Genomic DNA, 19,546 nt, shown 5'->3' with positions numbered 1-19,546 from the left:
ATTTTCCCAAGTTTACTAATATTTGCATATTGAGATCTTAAGCAGATTTGTCAAAATATAATTGACATACAATAAATCTTATGTTTTATGTGTACAATTTGAATAGTTTGATATCTATATATACCCATGAAACCATCACCACGATCAAGATAATAAACATATCCTTTACCCTCAAAATTTCATTGTACCCCTTTTTAATTCTTTCATATTTATTACTCCTCCCTTTATACAATATATAATCTTTTTGTCTATATTTTTTTCACTCATCATAGTTATTTTCAGATTCATCTACATTGCATATATCCTTACTTCACTCTTATTTATTCCATTATAAAGCTATAATGTAAGGGTTCACATGTTGGTGGATGTTTTCTCCTTCACCTTTTGGCTATTACAAATAAAGGTGAACATTTGTTAAGTTTTTATGCAAACATATGCTTTCATTTCTTTGGGTAAATGCCTAGGAGTGGAATGATTGGATCATACATGGAGTAGGTGTATATTTGACCCGTTAAGAAATGGTGAAACTTGGGATGCCTGGGTGGCTCAGCGGTTGAGTGTCTGCCTTTGGCTTAGGGCGTGATCCTGGGGTCCAGGATTGAGTCCCACATCAGGCTCCCTGTGAGGAGCCTGCTTCTTCTGCTTGTGTCTCTGCCTCTCTCTCTCTGCATCTCACGAATAAATAAATAAAATCTTAAAAAAAAAAAGAAATGGTGAAACTTTACAAAGTAATTGTACCATTTATTTTCCTGTATGAGTGTATGAGCATTTCAGTTCCTTCACACATTTACCAACATGTGGTATGATTGGTTTTACTAATTTTAGCCATTCTTGTATAGTGATAGCTCATCATGGCTTAAGTTTGAGTCTTCTAATGACAATTAATAGTGAGTGTATTTTCATATACTTCTCATTCATATATCTTTGGTTAAAGAATTCACCAGAAGATTGTTGCTTCAGGTCTTCTGCCCATTTTGTAATTGGGTTGTTTTGTTTTAATTGAGGTTTTAAAAATGAATTTATTGAGAAATAATTGACATGAAGTACACAATTTAAGTATACAGTGTAATGTTTGAGGTATGTATACACTTAGGAAGCTATCACCATACAAACGAGATACTAAATAGATTTATCACACCTGAAAGTTTCCTCATGCCACTTTGTGATTTCTTCCCTTCTGAGCCACATTCCCCTTTTGGGTCTGTCTTTCAAAAGCATTTAGTCTAGGGTTACTCTAGGCAGTGCTATCTGGATTTAGGTGTCTGAAGGAAACAGGTCTTATTTTTGGCTTTGTATGAGTCTAGGGCAATAATTCTTGTCATCCTTTTGAGTGGCTCTTTCCTTGGCCTTGGCTTGTTTTAATACTTAGGGATGTTCTCGCTCTGTGCAGTTGTCTTCTCTCTGGTACTCTGCTCTGCAATCCCTAGCTGTCTTAGTTTTGGACTTCCAATTCAGTCTCCTCAACTCGGGGAAACCACCAGATTCTCTCCCTGGGTACTCTCCCCAGGTGAGGGTCTGTAGTAAGTTCAGAGTATTGGAGGTTTTACCTCATCTGTTTCCCTTCCCTTAGGGTTCATCCTCGGTGTTTTCCTGTCTGATATCTGAAAACTGTTGTTTCTTATATAGTTCTGGTTTCTTAGGCTTAACAGATGGAGGGCAGACTCAATCCCTGTTACTCTATCTTGATCTTTGTATGTACTTTTTTTCTGGGTGTTTATTTTTTAAATGGTGCTAAAAAAACGTTAAATTTACTATCTTAACCATTTTTAGTGTACAGTTCAGTAGTGTTAAGGATATTCACATTGTTATGCAGCAGATCTCTGGAACTTTTTATTTTGCAAAACTGAAACTCTGTACCCATTATTTTTTTTAAATTTTATTTATTTATGATAGTCACAGAGAGAGAGAGAGAGAGAGAGGCAGAGACACAGGCAGAGGGAGAAGCAGGCTCCATGCACCGGGAGCCCGATGTGGGATTCGATCCTGGGTCTCCAGGATCGCGCCCTAGGCCAAAGGCAGGCGCCAAACCGCTGCGCCACCTAGGGATCCCACTCTGTACCCATTAAATTCTAATTTTATCACCCCTCACTTCCAAGCTTTGGTAACAGCCTTTTCACTTTTTTCCCCCCCTCTGATTTTGACTATAAATACTTCATATGAATGGACTCATACAGTGTTTATCCTTTTGTGATTGGCTTATTTTACTTAACATAACGTTCTCAAGGTTCACCCTTAATGTAGCTTGTGGTTGGATTTCCTTATTTTTAAAGGCTGCATAGTATTCCATTCCAATGTTCCATGTATGTACCACATTTTCTTTATTCCTCTGTTGATGAACTTCAGCTTGTTTCTGCCATTTGGCTATTGTGAATAATGCTGCAATGAGCATGGGTATGTAAATCTGTCTTTGAGATACCACTTAGAATTCTTTTGAATATATGCCAGGACTGGGATTGCTAGATCATAGGGCAATTCTATTTATAATTTGTTTATATATTTATTTATTCATTTGAGAGAGTGCACATGAGCAAGCAGGGGGAAGGGCTGAAGAAGGGGGGAAGCAGAGTCCCCACTGAGCTTGGAGCCTCACATGGGGCTTAATCTCAGCACTCTGAAATCATGACCTAAGAGTCAAGATGTTTAATCAACTGAGTCACCCAGACATTCCTGAAAATTAGATTTTCATAATCTTGTTTTCCATATTGGTCATTATTAGTATATAGAAATGCAACTGATCTTCACATGCTGATATTCTGAAATTTTGCTAAAATCATTTAGTTAATTTTTTTTAACAGTCTTTAAGATTTTCTACATAAAAAATCATGTTATTTGCAAACAGATAATTTTACTTCTTCCTTTCCAATTGGAGATCATTCATTTCCTTTTTCCTATCTGTTTGCTCTATTACTTCAGTACCATATTGAGTAGAAATAGCAAGAGTAGGTATACTTGAGGTGCCGGGCTGGCACAGTTGGTGGAGTGTACAACTCTTGATCTTGTCGTTGTGAGTTAGAGCCCCACATTAGGTGTAGGAATTACTTAAAAATAATTTTTTTTTTTTTTTAAAGAGCCATCCTTACTTTCTTAATCTTTGAGGAAAAGCTTTCCATCTTTCACTATTGAGTATGTTAGCTGTAAGCATTTCCCAGGCAGTTTTTCTTACATTGAGGTATTTTTCTTCTATTCTTAGTTTGTTGAGTGTTTCTGTCATTAAAAGATATTGGATGTTGATAAATGCATTTTTTGCACCAATTGGGATGATCATGTGGTTTCTATCCCTCATTCTGTTAATATGGTATATTACATTGATTTTCATTATAAATCCACCTTGATCAGTGTGTAGAATTCTTTTAATGTGCTATTAAGTTTGATTTTTAGTATTTTATTGCAGATTTTTGCTAAGTATTCATCAGGTATATTGATCTGTAGTTTTCTCATTGTGTCCCCGTACTCACCTAAACAGTACCCCAGTTTTTTATACTTTTCCGGTATGAATTTAAAAACTACTTCCTATCAAACTTCATTATAAATTCTCCTTTAAAAAATATGTTTACAGTGACCTAGTTTGACTCTCTGGGGGAACAAATGCAATTAAGAGGCCTTTTTTTCTTGGACTTTGAAATCTAACTGAACAGAGCAAGATAAAAAAAGAATGAAAGTCAGAGTTAGTTACTGTCTTTGTGTGGTGTTAGTGTATTGTGGTAAAGTATACATATAATATTTAACATTTTAAGCATTTTAAAGTATAGGTAAGTGGTATTAAGTGCATTCACATTGTTGTGCAAACATGTATATCCTTTGTATTAGTCTGCTAGGGCTGCAATAACTTGGTGGTTTAAACAACAGAAATTTATTTTCTCACAGTTCTGGAAGCCAGAAGTTCAAGATTATGGTATGGTGTTAGGTTTGTTTGAGGCTTTTCTCCTCAAGATTTTCTTTTATTTCCTCATGCATTTCCTCTGTGCCTGCATCCTTGGTGCCTTTTTCTTATAAGGACACTACTCATATTAAATTAGGGCCCCATCCTTATGTCATCATTTGACCTCAGGTAACCTTTATGAAGGCCCTTTCTCCAAATAAACACCTTTTATGTAGTACTTCTAATTTATTTCTTGGAGAACCTGATGTCATCAGTATATTCATTTATTATTCCTCTGAAAATTACCACAAACTAGGTGGCTTAAAACAACAAACTTACTCCAACAGTTATAAAAGCCAGAAGTCTGAAATCAGTATTACTGGACAGAAATCAAGGTGTCAGCAGGGTTATTCTCTCCAGAAATTCAAGGGAGAATCCATCCCTTGCCTCTTGCAATTCTGGTGGCTACTGACATTCCTGACTATAGCTGCAATCTTCAAGGCCGGTGTTTTCAAATCTCTCTCAACTCTGTCTTCGCCTTTTCTGTGTATAGTCAAATTTCTCCATCCCCTCTGTATAAGAATACATGTGGTTGTACTTAGGGCCCACCCAGATAATCCAGGATAATCTCTCCATCTCAAAATTTTTAATGTAAACATATCTGTAAAGACTTTTCTTTTGGGGGGAGGGGTCATATAAGGTAATATTCACAGGTTCTAGGAATTAGGATGTAGATTCTCTTGCAGGGCCGCTTTTTTCATCCTTTCACACTCAGCAATTCATGGTAGATATTTGGTGCTCTCATTTTGATTTGTAGTTTAGCTTGCAGTAGGTCACGATATCCAGTTCTGGGTCTGTAAATACTGGTGGCAGTGGGTGGCTGAAGAGAATATTCTCATCTCTTCTAGACGTTATACAGAGAATTCCAGGTCTGTGGTTCTTCGTGTGTGGTCCTGGAAATAGCATCACCTTAGGAACTTAATAGAAGTGGAAATCATTGGACTCCAACTTAGAACTACCTAATCAGGAACTCTGAAGGTGGGGACTAACAGTCTGTATATAACAAGGTGTCCAGGCGATGCTAATGTGTGCTCAAGTTTGAGAAACGCTTTTCTAGGTTATTGACATTATTAGTTTTAATAACCATATTCACCTTTTTCTCCAGCTCTTTTCTGCTTAAGTCTAATACTTCAATGAGTCTAGGATTTATAGTCCGCAAACTTTATTTTCTGTAGGGATGCAAACGTGTAGTACCAAAATCTTGGTATTGATGATCAGTGAAATTAATTCAGCTCGATAAAAGTTTGCGCTGGGCTGATTTTTGTCAGTTGTATTTTTACTTAGATGTAGTAATTTCATAAAGTAATGTTACTAGATTCAGAAGTGATAGGAATTTTTTTTTTTTTAGTCCTGGAAATGTGAATTAAACTCATTAGCCTGAATTTTACTTATTTTCTAAATCTCTGTAAATTTTGGGATACAGCACAAAATTTCTAATGTTTCATTCAGCCTATATTGTTGTACTTTTACTCTGTGCCACCTACTGACAATGCTGAAATGAATTGAATGAATTCTTTTCCTTGGTGTGTCCACACTGTATGTAGTTTAGAAAACACACAAGTAAACAGTTGATAATAGAGCCATCACCAGTTGCTATAGCAATTGAGAAACACCATAGCTGAACAAATTGAAGAAGGATCTTTCAGGGTGACTAAGCTAAATATTGCAAAACTAGTAAAAAAAAAAAAAAAAAAGGTGTTAGCAAAGTTAGAGAGAAGGTAGGTATTGTTCACCATGTGAAGCAGTGTGAAAACTGAGAGGACATAGGGGCTGTTCTGGGAGTTGAAGGGGTTTAGTATTAGAAACCTGGAGTGAATGGAAGAGTAAAGATTGGGGATAATCAATAAGAATGAGATCATTGATTAGTACTGTTGAAGGACTTGAGCCATAGATGTAACATCCTCAGGATAGCTATTGCAAAGTGATTACGTACACGATTCTGGGAAGAATAAATATGAGATGATAGTCTGGAAATAGAATAGTTATAGCAATCTAGGTGAGAATGGCAAGTAGGTATGATGGTACCATTTTTTGGAAATAATTCAAAAGAGTAACAAGCCCGATTAAGGTTGGGGAAGGGGAGATGTGTAGAGTACAGGATAAGACATACTGAGAATTTGTGGAATGTAATAAAATTAAGGGTAGGTAGTTTTTCAAGTAAATTTTCAGTGAAATGTTGGGGTAGCTGTTATGTTATACTAGGTTGTGGATTAAATTGAGGAAGCAGGAGAGAACCAGTATGTACTATCCTCTAGATAAGGTCTCTGGCATTTAGTAAATATTTAATCATTGTTAACCATTATTATACTTAGTATATACTTTTATGCCATCTTATACTGTGTTTTTTTCCTTGTACTTTTGGTATATATGTAGTAGTATTAGATAAATATCTAGATAGAAGTGTGTGTTTTATTAACATACTGGCTTTAATTATTGCTGTGCTATTAAAATTAATAAAAATAAGTTATAAATTTTTTTAAAGAGCTAGAAAATTAGTTTCTCATTTGATTAGGTTATTGTTCATAAAAAAATTAGATTTCCTAAAAATTTTAAATGGTCATGTTTTAATTTTAGATTTCCTAAAAATTTTAAATGGTCATGTTTTAGTTGAAACATTTTTTCCAGTAGCTCTTATGTTAAAATAATTTGATTTGCAGTTTTTAATTTAAAAGAGTAAGTGTATCATAGATGTATTCATTCACACCAGACACACAAAACTAAATGATGGTCTTTACATGTATTCTTTCAGGTTTGAGTTAATTTCGAATGAGATTGTTTTTGCAACGAGATGTTAATAAGACAAAATCTAGGTAAGTAGAAGACTACTTTGTTAAATGTTACCTATTGAAGTAGGGAATAATACAAAAGACTTAAGTTTTTAAAATGTGCCTTCAAGCTCAGAATTAATGAGTTTTTCAATAAAATTTTGAAATATGAAGAATTGACTTTTTTATATACTTGCTGCAGTTGATTTGGTGGGAGTAACAATAGAACTATCAAACTGTGGAACTAGATTCCTAGTTTTCCTTCTTTTACGTTGAGTTTAACTTAAGTATATGGTTCCCAGTGACTATTAAACATTTTAGAAAATTAGGTTGGTATTTGGTTTAGCTATTCAGAAACCAGTTCAGTAAGAGATTTGCTCTATCCTTCAATGTTCTCTTAGTGGATTATAGTGCTTGAGTAGTTTTTGCCTTTGTGGATTTTACTTTCTTATTTCTATTAATGAAGCTCTTTTATAAATTGATTAAGTTGGCCAAATTATGACTTTTTTATGTTAATACAAGTTTCAGGATTGTAAATAATTGTTTTACCATTTTTCTTATGAGTATCTCTGCTGAATGACTTTTCTAATTTAGCATTCTGATTTGCTTTAAATTTTTTAAGACTATTTATTGTCTTTCAGGAAATTGAATTGTGATCATGCACTTTTTTGGTCTGATATGTGAAGGACAAGTTTTTAATAATATAAACTGTTGAATTGTTAGAAAGTTAGATTTGCTATCTTTTGGTAAGTGAACATGGTTTCAGGATATAAACAGATTAAAAAGAATACTTAGATAAATTGTAGTTAACTTGGTCCTTCTCTAATCTAACCAGACGTTTCAGCTGTCAGAAACTTGCTGCTCTCAAAGGTTTAAAAAAAAAAAATAAAGGCTAGAATGAAAAGTAGTTGAGTAATATGCAGTTAGTGTATTCTCAAGAAGTGGTTTAGGCATAATTTGATGAAGGAGAGTTGTGCTTTTATTGCTATTATATAATAATATTTGTAGTGGTAGTGTGAAGAATATTTATTGTGCTCTTATGTTTTGTTAACTGTTTCTCATGCCTTGATAATCTTTATAGTACTTTCTGTAAGGTAGGTTCTTCTGTGTAGAAAATTGTTATTTTTTGGCTTTATAGTGAGCTATTTTCTTTAGGAAGAGTACATTATCTTCACAGAATTTAGTGTAAGGAACACTTGTCTATATATCTTCTTGTAAGGAAGAAAGAGCTAGATAGACTTCTGTACTTAACATCTTATGGAGATTTTGTTTGCTAGTTGAATATACAGTGTTAGAACCTTTATTCTGATTTCTTGTAGGTCAGATGTTGCTTAAGGGATGACACTGGTTTAACTTATTCTGACCTTATACCACAATTATGCAATTTTTCTTTTTTAATAAGATAATTTACATTTTTACATAAACTAAGTTGTAATTTATGTATGCAAAATTTGAAGTATAGAACTGAATGAGGTTTTTACATATATGTTCACACATGTAACAACCGTAGAGATCAAAATGTAGGACATTTTCATTGATCAGAAAGTTTCTTATATTCTTCCCTTTCCAGTCGAATAGCCTTTTCCCCAAGGTAAGCATTTTTCTGAATTTTATCAGCAGAGCTTAGTTTTGCCTGTTCTTGAATTTTATCTTTATAGGATGATATCATATGCACTTTTTATATGTGGCATTTTTTTTATATGTGGCATTTTTTTAGTCAACATAGTATTTTTGAGTTTCCTCCATGTTACTGTATCAGTAGTTTTTATTGCTGAGTACTATTTCATTGTACAACTGTGCTACAAATTTTTTTAACGTATTTTCTTTAATTTCCTTTATTGGATCCTCCAACTCTCTGACCTCACTTGCCAGCATTCTGCCCTGCTTTCCTTCCTTTAGTTGTCCCCTTTTTTGTTCTACCAATACCTGCACAATAACATGTAAGCCCCATAACACGGCATACAATGGTCTCACTGCAGATATTCCAGAATGCCTAGAATTATCTGAATAAACTATATTTGATGTTTCATATATTTAGTTTTTGTCCGAATTATATGTTGTCACTCTTCCCCAGCCCCTTACCTCCCCAACTGTCATTGTTCTTCCTCCTGGTCATCGGCTTATCTCCTGAAATAGTCCATCTCCAGCATTATCTTTTCCTTTGAGCCACACTGGCCATAAGGCAATAGAATGTTTTCTTTACTGGACAGTGAGCTCTTTGAAAAAGGTAGATATCATCAATGTCTTACTTATCTTAGTAGCACAGTGCCAGAGTACTGTGTGTACTTAGTGAATGTTTGTAAAACAGAACAATAAACAGAATTCTCTCTCAGTCAACTAGGGATTCAGAATACAGGCTGGAATGGGATGAGGACATTGGTGCTTCAGTTGCTTTTGGACTGTGGGAAAAGCCAATGAGGACAATACAGAAGCAGCATTATAGAATTTTGAAAAGAGCAACAAAATATCCCCTAAGTCGTCTTTGAATCCATTTGAAAGAAATGGCTAGTAATGTTCTTAGTTAAGACCTTAAGGAAAACTGTGTTGCTTTTGATTACTCTTTCCAAATGAAGGCATTAATCCATGTTATGGAAATTAGAATGTTTGCTACTAATGATACTCTTTTTGTGAGTTTGTACTAGTTATTTCTTTAAAGATTTTAAAAGATGTATTAGATTAATACAAGTAGAAGATTAAGAAGATTGGTCACATCTATAAAGAAATTTTTTCTCATTTTCCTGAGGGTAAAAAAATATTGGAGTAGAGAAGGAAATTGAATCATAGTCTGGAATTGTGATAACATTTTTGAGTTTTATAGCTTAGGAAGCTTGCTGTTTGATGAAAAATATTTTAAAAATCTTGTTTTATCACTGTACATCTGTGGTATATGAATAATGTACTTAGGAAATTTTAAAAATATTTTAAAGTATTTTATACTAGTTTTTTTCTTCCATATTTGAAATTCGGCTGGTTGGATTGGCCATTGTAGTCACCTAGGGGATTTTTATGCCTTCTAGCAAGTCCAAAGCAAGAAGAAATTCTTCCCCACTGGGATCAATTTGTTGCTTTTCCTCTCTGCAGCTTCTGCCATAAAGGTTGAATACAGAGTTGGACATTGACCCCATCTCATGCTGTTTCTTCTGATCCCTACAAGAATTTTCTTAGACATAGATTCTTATCAAATGTAGAACTTCAGTTATTTGTTTTATTTCATCACGGATGTGAAGTATGTTTAGTTTTATTGTTGATAAAGTTTGAGTATTCAGAGAAATATAACCTTGAGGTTGCTTGATTTAACGTGTATTTGAAATATTTTAGGCTAGTTTCTCTTCTCAGAGGCTGGTAGGTATACCTCAGTTTCAGACTCTTCGTCTTCATTCTTCAATATTTTATAAAGTCAGAAGCTGCTTTTTTCATTTTGCAGAGTCCTTGAATCCAAGGATTTGAAGTTCCTTATGAATATTTATATTAGCTAATTTCCTTAATTTTCAAATTAAGCTCTCAGTGCTTCACTCTCTTTATGAGGAATGTAGATGTGCTGCCCTTTGTTGTAATGTGAAAAATACTTTTAAATTAATAAAAATATTTGTTCTTCATCCTAGATGAGATTGCACAATGTACATTTGACCTTTTTCAAATATATTGTCAAGTAGTATTTAGTATTTTTGAAATTATATTTTTATAAAGTCACATATGCTTATTTATGTATAAGCAAATAGTACAAAGATATTAAGAATAAGTAAAACTCTCCTCTCTCAGCACTATACTACCCATAAATTATCAGAAATAACTGATATATTTTGCATCTTTCTCTTTCCATTTGCTGGCATATCTTGGATGTTTTTCATATATGGATTTCATATATCTTGTTGATAAAGATATTTGGGTAAATCTCAGGGTTTTTTGCTTGTATATGCAGTGCTGCAATAAATATTCTTTACTACGTTATTGGAATTGTGTGAGAATGTCGGTAAGATAATTTGTAGCATTAGATTGCTGGGTCAGTATATATGTGGACTTTAATTTCTGATAATGCAAAATTGCAATGAGATTATATCACTTAGTATTTTATTAGCAATGTTTTTTAGAGTATTAAATATTATATATATTTGCTATGTGCATGTAATACTAAATATTAACTTGTGTTTTAATCCATGGCAGTCTAATGAATGAAAAGTGGTATTTATTGGTGAATTTTTTTTAATTAGAAGGATTTTAAATTTCCAAGTCTTTTGAGAAAGCAAAATCAATGCAGTGCAAATTGGAACATCCAATTAATGAATTTAACAACAAACCAAAGTAGTTTCCCATTTATTATAGGCTAGCAATGTTTCAAATGGTGAAGCTTCTACTGGTCTTTGGTCTCCTCCAGTCATCTGATGGCAGACTTCAGTGTGAGGGCAGAAATGGTGTTGTAGTTGTAGGCCCAGGCAGCACTGGCTGCCGTTTTCATATAGGAACCACAATGCCAGATCCTCACAGCTTGTCTTTTCATCTTGGTTTTGCCACAGAAGGAGCAAGTGTACTTGTCATCTGGCTTATTTCACTCTTTCTCACCATTTTCCTGAGGGACGCACCATAACAGGTCCTGTATTTACCCAGGAGTCTGACTTTCTTGGTGTGTTTAACTGTATTGCTGCAACTTAGGTCTGAGCCTAGAGAGCTGGTATGTTTCTTTAATTGTGAGAGTCCTCTTAGATTTGCAGTGTCACCTTCATCATAACCTAATTCTTTTGAAGACTATATAATTGGGACAAATTTTTCTCCTTTATGGTTAAATCCACCAATTAACATATCTTTGTGTGTTATGTACTGCATTTAGTTATTTAATACTGGATAATCAGATTGTTTGTCTTTGTTCTCTTTATTCCTTCATGCTGCTTATTTAGAAAGCATATTTCTTTGTGGTGGATTTCTTTGTAATTTACTACAAACTCTAATGTTAGTGTAGTCTGTAAATAAAAATAAAAGCTATTACTAAATATTAGGTTAATTAAGTCTAGATTAATAACATGCTGCTCACAGGTTGTCTCTTACAACTCAAGCTTTAGAAAACTTTCCTTCTTTGTATGTTTTTTTCTTCTTTACCTCCCTTAGCATGTGTGATAAGCTGTAACTACTAGTCTCAGTTCTAGCTTTTCTATAATTCTAGAAATTACTAAATTTAAGACCTGAAAAAAGAGCTGGGAAAATCCTTAACATTATTATGGTGGCTTTCTTTGAGTTATTTTTAAGGATTTAGATACTGCCTTCCTTTGGGCTTATTTTTTGCATAGTATTTTCCAGTGTGATGTCTTTTCATTTCTATCTCCCTTTGTCTACATCTCTTAAAACTCGTTAGTTTCACTTTGTTGTTTCATTTGTCTAAAAGGCTAAATAGGCTACATTGATTTGTTTTGAAGCTGTGCTATTTTTCCAAAGAAAGCTTCATCTAGACGTGTATTTGTTATAACAATTTCTACTCAAATCTGATGTGGTTTTCAACTTAACAGTTAAAGGCTAAGTGGCAAATGTCATTCTAATAAATGAACAGGGAACCATAAACTGCCCTGTGAAGTGAAAGAATTTTATTTTTGCTATACAGTTAACCCTCTGTAGTAGGTCTAAACTATAAAAAAAGGTCCTAAATAAAACAAGGTATTCAGTAAGCCTTTATTGAAACATCATGTTCTGGGCAGCCCGGGTGGCTCAGCGGTTTAGGCTGCCTTCAGCCCGGAGTGTGATCCTGGAGACCCGGGATCGAGTCCCATGTCAGGCTCCTTGCATGGAGCCTACTCCTCCCTCTTCCTGTGTCTTGGCCTCTCTCTCTCTGTGTCTCTCATGAATAAATAAATAAATAAAATATTTTAAAAAAGGAAAAAAAAGAAACATCATGTTCTAGGCACTATGCTATATGTTAAATATGCACTCATTGGTAATGAGAATTCTCGGTGTCATATAGCTAATTATGTTATAACTCGTGGACAGAATACTGTCAGGTATATATAGGGAAGGGAATTTTGAAGGGAGAGATCAGGAAAGGCTTTGTTGAAGGAAGGTGATGTTTGAGTTGGGCTCTGAAGAAAAGAATTAGAATTTTGATTATAGGATGACCTTGGGAAAATGTGGACAAAGGGAGTGTGAACTAAGTCTTACTTTAATTTCTAGAAATTATTTTGTAAAATAGTTTCATTTAATTGGATGTCTGTGTTGTCAAAATTACTGGCTTTTTTTTTTTTTTTTTTTTTTTTTTTTTTTTAGTAGGCTCCAGCCCTAGCATCGAGCCCAGCATGGGGCTTGAACTCACAACCCTGAGATCAAGACCTGAGCTGAGATCAAGTGTCGGGTGCCTAACCAACTGATCCACCCAGGTGCCCCATTACTGGCATTTTCTTAAGTGTACTAAAGTTTATAATTTACTGTAGTTTAGGAAGTCATTGAATGGTTTCCTTGTTCTGTTTTTGAAACTTTTTAACAACTAATTTTGAACCCATCAAGAAATAAATTATACTGTGAAAGACTCCATAATGATCATTGATTTACATATTATACTATTGTACTTAAGAGTGTGAGGCTTATAAATAATTAAAGACAACTTGAAGTCAGGTAGATAATTGCAGACAAAATTAGAACCTGATTCTAATTCTAATCAGAGGTCTTTGAACCTCTGATCTTTTGTTCTTTGAGATGACTGACCATAAAAGCAGATATTTGCAATGGTTTAGGGTCTTCCAGCCAGACTGGGGACTATGGGTGTATATGTCATATGATCAGTGGTCAGTAATACTTGTTTAAGATTTTGATTTATTTTGATTTATTCAGTGTTTTCTGAACTGGTTATTGTAGCTACATTGGTTTTAGCTCATATCTGATACTAGTTATTAGTATAAAGAGGAAGGATGACTAAATATGTAAGTATAATAAGATGGGATTAATGTTGTGATAGTTTGTGTTCTTGGATGGCAATGACCATGTCTGTTTTATTTATTAAGATGTAAGAACTGAATGTATGGGCACCTGGGTAGCTAAGTCAGTTAAGTGTCTGCCTTCAGCTCGGGTCATGATTTCAGGATCCTGGGATCGATCCCTGAGTGTCTGGCTCCCTGCTTGGCAGAGAGTCTGCTTCTCCCTCTGCCCCTCCCTTCACTTGCTCTCTCAGTCTCTTTCTTTTTCTCTCTCAAATAAAAAAAAAGCAAACAAACACTGAGTATGGACTTGACTGTCAATGAGCATTTAATAAAGATTTATTGAATGAAAATATCCCAAGGACTCCCAGAAGTGACATTTAAACTAAAACTTAGAAGAACTGTTAATGATTTATCTAGATAAAATTTAGGGAAGGACTATTGTTAGCAGAAGAAATAGCATGTGGAAGGATGAGAGGAAAGAGAAGGAGAAGATTGGTGGAACTGAAAGAAATGTGGTATGTCGTGAGTGTGGAGTTCTACAAGGAGTGAGGAGAGGGGAGTGGCTAGTGTCAAGAGAGAAGAGGGAGGGACACCTGGGTGGCTTAGTGGTTGAGCACCTGCCTTCTGCTCAGGGAGTGAACCTGGGGTCCTGGAATCAAGGCCCACATCAGGCTCCCCACAGGGAGCCTGCTTCTCCCTCTGCCTGCTTCTCTGCCTCTCTCTTTCTGTGTCTCTCATGAATAAATAAATAAAATATTAAAAAAGAGAAGAGGGAGAGTAAATCTTGAGGTATTTTATTGGGGGTTTTAGAAACCATTTTATTTGTTTATTTAAGAGTTTATTTATTTCTTCATGAGAGACACACAGAGAGAGAGGCAGAGACACAGGCAGAGGGAGAAGCAGGCTCCATGCAGGGAGCCCGACGTGGGACTCGATCCCGAGGCTCCAGGATCACACCCTGGGCTGAAGGCAGGTGCTAAACCGCTGAGCCACCCAGAGATCCCCTAGAAACCTTTTTAAAGTGTTTGGATTAACAATAATAAGAGATCATTAAAGGAGTTAAAATGTGAGGGAATGATGTGATCAGATCTGTGTTTTAGAAAAACATTTAATTAAGATGTGGAGAACAGATTGGAGGAGAAGCTAGATTGGATTCAGGATGACCTGACTTTAGAGTGGTAGTGGTGGGGATAAAAAAGACAAAGATTATTGAAAAATGGCTTGTTCCATATGGATTTATGAGTTGCTGTTTTTATTACAGTTTCTGGCCTCTCTTTACTCTTAATTAAACTAGATTTAATACTATTGATGGATAAATAATTGTATTACTAATAACAAAAGTCTTAACAAAGATATTTGAGTACCTGAGAGAATTTTAAATGTGTTGAGTCTTGGATTTCCATGAATATTGTCTAATACATACTAGCTGAATATGAATTCTGATAGTATTTGATGAGGAGACATTTTCTAGTTTGAGTAACAAAATTTGGGTTAAGACTTTAGGGTAATCATGATTCAGAAAATCATTTGGGAGGGTTTGCGTGGGGAAAAAATATCATTTGTAGGAAAAGTGTATATGAGTAGGACCTTCCCCACCTTGTTCCCCCCATTGTATACTCACCATCTAGAACAGTTCTTGTTACAGAGATAATATATTTGTTGAATAATCAGTCAGGGTTTACATAAAATATTTAATATCTAACCAATTTTATTTTTAGTCAGATGACAGAGTGGCAGACAAGTTAGTTTTTCCAATTTAAATGATTATACTTTTAAGTAATATTCCCCCTTTTAAATTACCCTGTAACCATTCATATTTATGCTGATTTCCTTCTATGTTCTTCCCTCTCAACACTGCTTAATAATGCCTTTTTATAACTTGTTTCCCTTCTCCAATCCCTAATCCCTTGTAACCAATAATGTTTGCCATTTCTATAATTTTTTCATTTCATGTGATAGAATTATACAGTATACAATATTCTGGTATTGACTTTTTTCAGTCACCACAATTCCCTCAAGATTCATCCAAGTTGTATACATTGATTAGTTTATTCCTTTTTATTGCTGAGTAGTATTTCATGTTGTCAGCGTATCATAATTTAACTGTTCATCTACGGGAGAACAAATGTCTGGGTCATTTCCATTTTGGGTCTATTATGAATATAGCTAATATGAACATTTGAGTACAAGTTTATGTGTAAACATCAGTTTTCATTTCCCTAGAATAAATGCCCCAGAGTGCAATTGCTGAGTGCATATGCTAGTTACATGTTTAGGTTTAATAGAAATGGCCAAATCGTTTTTCAGCATTTTTTAAGTGATCTAGTTTCTCCACATTCTTGCAAGCATTAGGTGCTGAAAGTAATTTAAAAAAATTTTTTTTATTGTAGCATTTTGAAAGGTGTGTGGTGTTATCTCATTGTGTGTTTCCTCTATGGAACTTCATTTTTATTAGTGTGACTATATCAATTTGAGTAACTTAATCCTGTCAGTCCTTCTGTGCAAACTGAAAAATGGAGAATGTTATAGACATCTGCAAAATTTGTTCTAAAATTCTAATTGTTTCATTCTGTTTTCTGAAGATGCTGATGAAATGTGTGGTCAGTCAAAACACCCAAAAGTTAGGAGGCAGTATATGTCATTCTACCTTTAGAAAGATTAAAAAAAATTAATGATCTAAAAACAAAAGTCCGCACAGCCTAAACTAATGTATGTCAAAGAAGTGGAACTGGCAAAGATAACACTTATCTATGGAAAGCAAAGACACATACCTAACCTCTAAGGCTTATATTATTATGTCATTTATCATTTGACTATAGAAAAAAAGTACTGTATTAGGATAGCCTACCTCAGTATGCTTTTCCATTAAAAATTAGAAGGGTTTTAAATTTCCAAGTCTTTTGAGAAAGCAAAATCAATGCAGTGCAAATTGGAACATCCAGTTAATGAATTTAATAACAAACCAAAGTAGTTTTGTTACAGAATTGACCCATTTTTTATAGGCTAGCAGTGTTTCAAATGGTGAAGCTTCTACTGGTCTTTGGTCTCCTCCAGTCATCTGATGGCAGACTTCAGTGTGAGGGCAGAAATGGTGTTGTAGTTGTAGGCCCAGGCAGCACTGGCTGCCGTTTTCATATAGGAACCACAATGCCAGATCCTCACAGCTTGTCTTTTCATCTTGGTTTTGCCACAGAAGGAGCAAGTGTACTTGTCATCTGGCTTATTTCACTCTTTCTCACCATTTTCCTGAGGGACGCACCATAACAGGTCCTGTATTTACCCAGGAGTCTGACCTTTTTGGTGTGTTTAACTGTATTGCCACAACCTTGGTCTGAACCCAACATGGGGCTCAAACTCTTGACCCTGAGATCAAGAGCTGTACACTCTACCAAATGAGCTAGCCAGTTGCAGCATAACGTGTTTGAGGTTCATCCATGTTGTAGCATATGGGTATTTCATTACCCCCCCCCCCTTTTTTTTTTAAAGATTTAGTTGTTTTAGACAGTGCATGCCAGGGGAAGGGACAGAGGGCGAGAACCTTCAGTCAAACTCCTTGCTGAGCTGGGAGCCATACCTGGGGCTCCATCTCAGGACCCATGAGATCATGACCTTAGCTGAAACCAAGAGTTGGATACTTAACTGACTAAGCCACCCAAGCGCCCCAGCACTTCATTTCTTTTTATGCCTGAGTAATATTCTATTGTATGGCTATGCTGTATATTCTTTACCTGTTCATCTGTGGATGGACATTTGGGTTGCTTACACCTTTAGGCTATTTTGAATAGTGTTACTATGCACATCTTAATTATTTTTTTAAGTATATGGTTTAATAGTATTAAGTATATTAACATTTTTATGAAACAGATATCCAAAACTATTTTATCTTGCAAATCTGAGACTCTCTACCTATTATTAAACAATCATTTCCCCTTTTGCTCCTCCTCCCAGCCCTTGGTGACCACATTCTACTTTCTGTTTTCATAAATTTGACTATTTTATATAACTCATGTAGGTGGAATCATACACTTTTTGTCTTTTTGTGACTGGCTTATCTCACTTAGTGTAATGTTCTTATGGTTCATCAGTTTGGTGCATGTGACAGGATTTTTCTTGTTTAAGGTTATATAATATTTCATTGTATTCATATACCACGTTTCCTTTATTGATTCATCCATCAGTAGATGTTTGGGTTGCTCCCATCTCTTGGCTATTGTGAATAGTGCCGATATGAACATGGGTGTGCAAACATTCTTCAAGACTCTTTAATAAAATTTTAGGCAGCCCGGGTGGCTCAGCAGTTTAGCGCCGCCTTCAGCCCAGTGTGTGGTCCTGGAGACCCGGGATCGAGTCCCACGTCAGGCTCCCTGCATGGAATGGAGCCTGTTCTCCCTCTCCCTGTGTCTGTGCCTCTCCCCTGCCCCCACCATGTGTGTCTTTTGCAAGTAAATAAATAAGATCTTTAAAAAAAAAAAAAAAAGACTCTTTAAATTTTTTTGAATATATACCTCAAAGTATTATTGCTGGATCATTATAGTTCTAAGTTTTCCAGGAACCTCCATACTGTTTCTGTACCACTTTACAATCCCACCAACAGCACACACATCTTCACCAACATTTGTGATTTTGTTGTTTTGAAAACACAACCATCCTAATGAATGTGCAGTGATACTTCATTGTTTTATTTGCACTTCTCTGATGATTAATGATATTGAGCATTTTTTCATATGTTTGTTAGCCATTTGTAGATCATATTTAGACAAACATCCATTCAAGTACTTTGGTCATTTTTTTTTTTTTTTTTTTTTTTTTACTTTGGTCATTTTTTAATTGGATTTTTTTTGTAGGAACTTTAAAATATATTCTAGACATTAGTTCCTTCCGCAGCTTGGTAGTATTTTCTCCCATTCTATAGATCACCTGCATATTGACCCTGTTGATCGTGTCCTTTGATATACAAGTTTTTAGGTTTGATATACTTCAGTCTGTTTTTGTTTTTGTTGTCTCTGTTTCTGGTATCCAAGAAATTATTGTCAAGTTTGATGTTGCAAAGCTTTTTCTCTTATTTTCTCCTAGGAGTTTTATAGTTTTAGGTCTTAATATTTAGATCTTTAATTCACTTTGAGTAAATTTTTTATTTATGGTGTAAAAGAAGGATCCATCTTCATCCTTTCATATGTGTTTATCCAGTTTTCCCAGCACCATTTGTTGAAGAGACTGTCGCTTTTTCATCGCATGGTCTTGCATCCTTGGCAGAGATTTGTACGTGTATTTCCAGGGTCTGTCTTCCCATTCCTTTGGTCTATTTATCTTTATGCCATTACTAGAATGTTTTAATTACTGTAGCATTGTAAGTTTATTTTTAAATTAAGAGATATGAGACGTATGACTTCGTTCTTTTTTTTCAAAATTGCTTTGACTTTTGGGATCCCTTGATATTTCATATGAATTTTAGAGTGAGTTTATCTACTTCTGCAAAAAAAAAAAAAATGCTACTGGGATTGATAGTGATTATGTTGTATCTAGATAATATGGACATCTTAAAATTAAGTCTCCCAATACTTGAATACTGGATATTTTTCCGTTTCTGTTTTCTTTGACTTTTTTCAGCATTGTGGTTTTCTGTGCACAAGTCTTTCATCTCCTTGAATAAACTCCTTAAGTTTATTTTTAAGTTTTTATTCTTTTTGATGCTTTTTTAAATGAGATGGATAAATTTTTTGAGGTTGTTTACTGTTAAGTATAGACACATCTGACTTTTGTGTGTTAATTTTCTGTCCTACAACACTGGTGAATTTGTTTATTAGTTTAACGGTTTTTTGTGGTATTTTCAGGTTTTCTATAAAGGTTGTATCTATAAAGAGAATTTCCTTTCCAATTTTTTTTAAGATTTTTAAATTATTTATTCATGAGAGACACACAGAGAGAGAGAGAGGCAGGCTCCATGCAGGGAACCCGATGCAGGACCCCATCCCAGG

General features: G+C 34.7%; 1 protein-coding gene and 2 pseudogenes across 17 annotated transcripts in view; 1 reads left to right on the top strand and 2 right to left on the bottom strand.

The window, feature by feature from the left end:
• Positions 1-19,546, top strand: part of ZNF644 (zinc finger protein 644) — a 175,029-nt gene that overhangs the window by 28,231 nt on the left and 127,252 nt on the right. For 12 of the 17 annotated variants that reach the window (XM_072834439.1, XM_072834424.1, XM_072834427.1 and 9 more), the window contains one exon: positions 6,669-6,729. The exons of 2 other annotated variants lie outside the window; for them this stretch is intronic. In XM_072834439.1, the coding sequence (XP_072690540.1) occupies positions 6,686-6,729 (44 nt within the window). In that variant the 5' untranslated portion in view covers positions 6,669-6,685. Of the gene's footprint in view, positions 1-4,767; positions 4,898-6,668; positions 6,730-12,924; positions 13,035-19,546 lie in introns of those variants that run through there. 3 more of the 17 variants (XM_072834432.1, XM_072834430.1, XM_072834435.1) reach the window with 3 other exon arrangements.
• LOC140637708 (large ribosomal subunit protein eL43-like) lies at positions 11,033-11,784 on the bottom strand (annotated as a pseudogene).
• LOC140637707 (large ribosomal subunit protein eL43-like) lies at positions 16,602-16,915 on the bottom strand (annotated as a pseudogene).

Source organism: Canis lupus, chromosome 8 (genome assembly GCF_048164855.1).
Source record: "Canis lupus baileyi chromosome 8, mCanLup2.hap1, whole genome shotgun sequence".
Classification (NCBI taxonomy): domain Eukaryota; kingdom Metazoa; phylum Chordata; class Mammalia; order Carnivora; family Canidae; genus Canis; species Canis lupus.
Note: the sequence above shows the minus strand (reverse complement) of the source record. Positions and strands in the feature narration are given on the sequence as shown.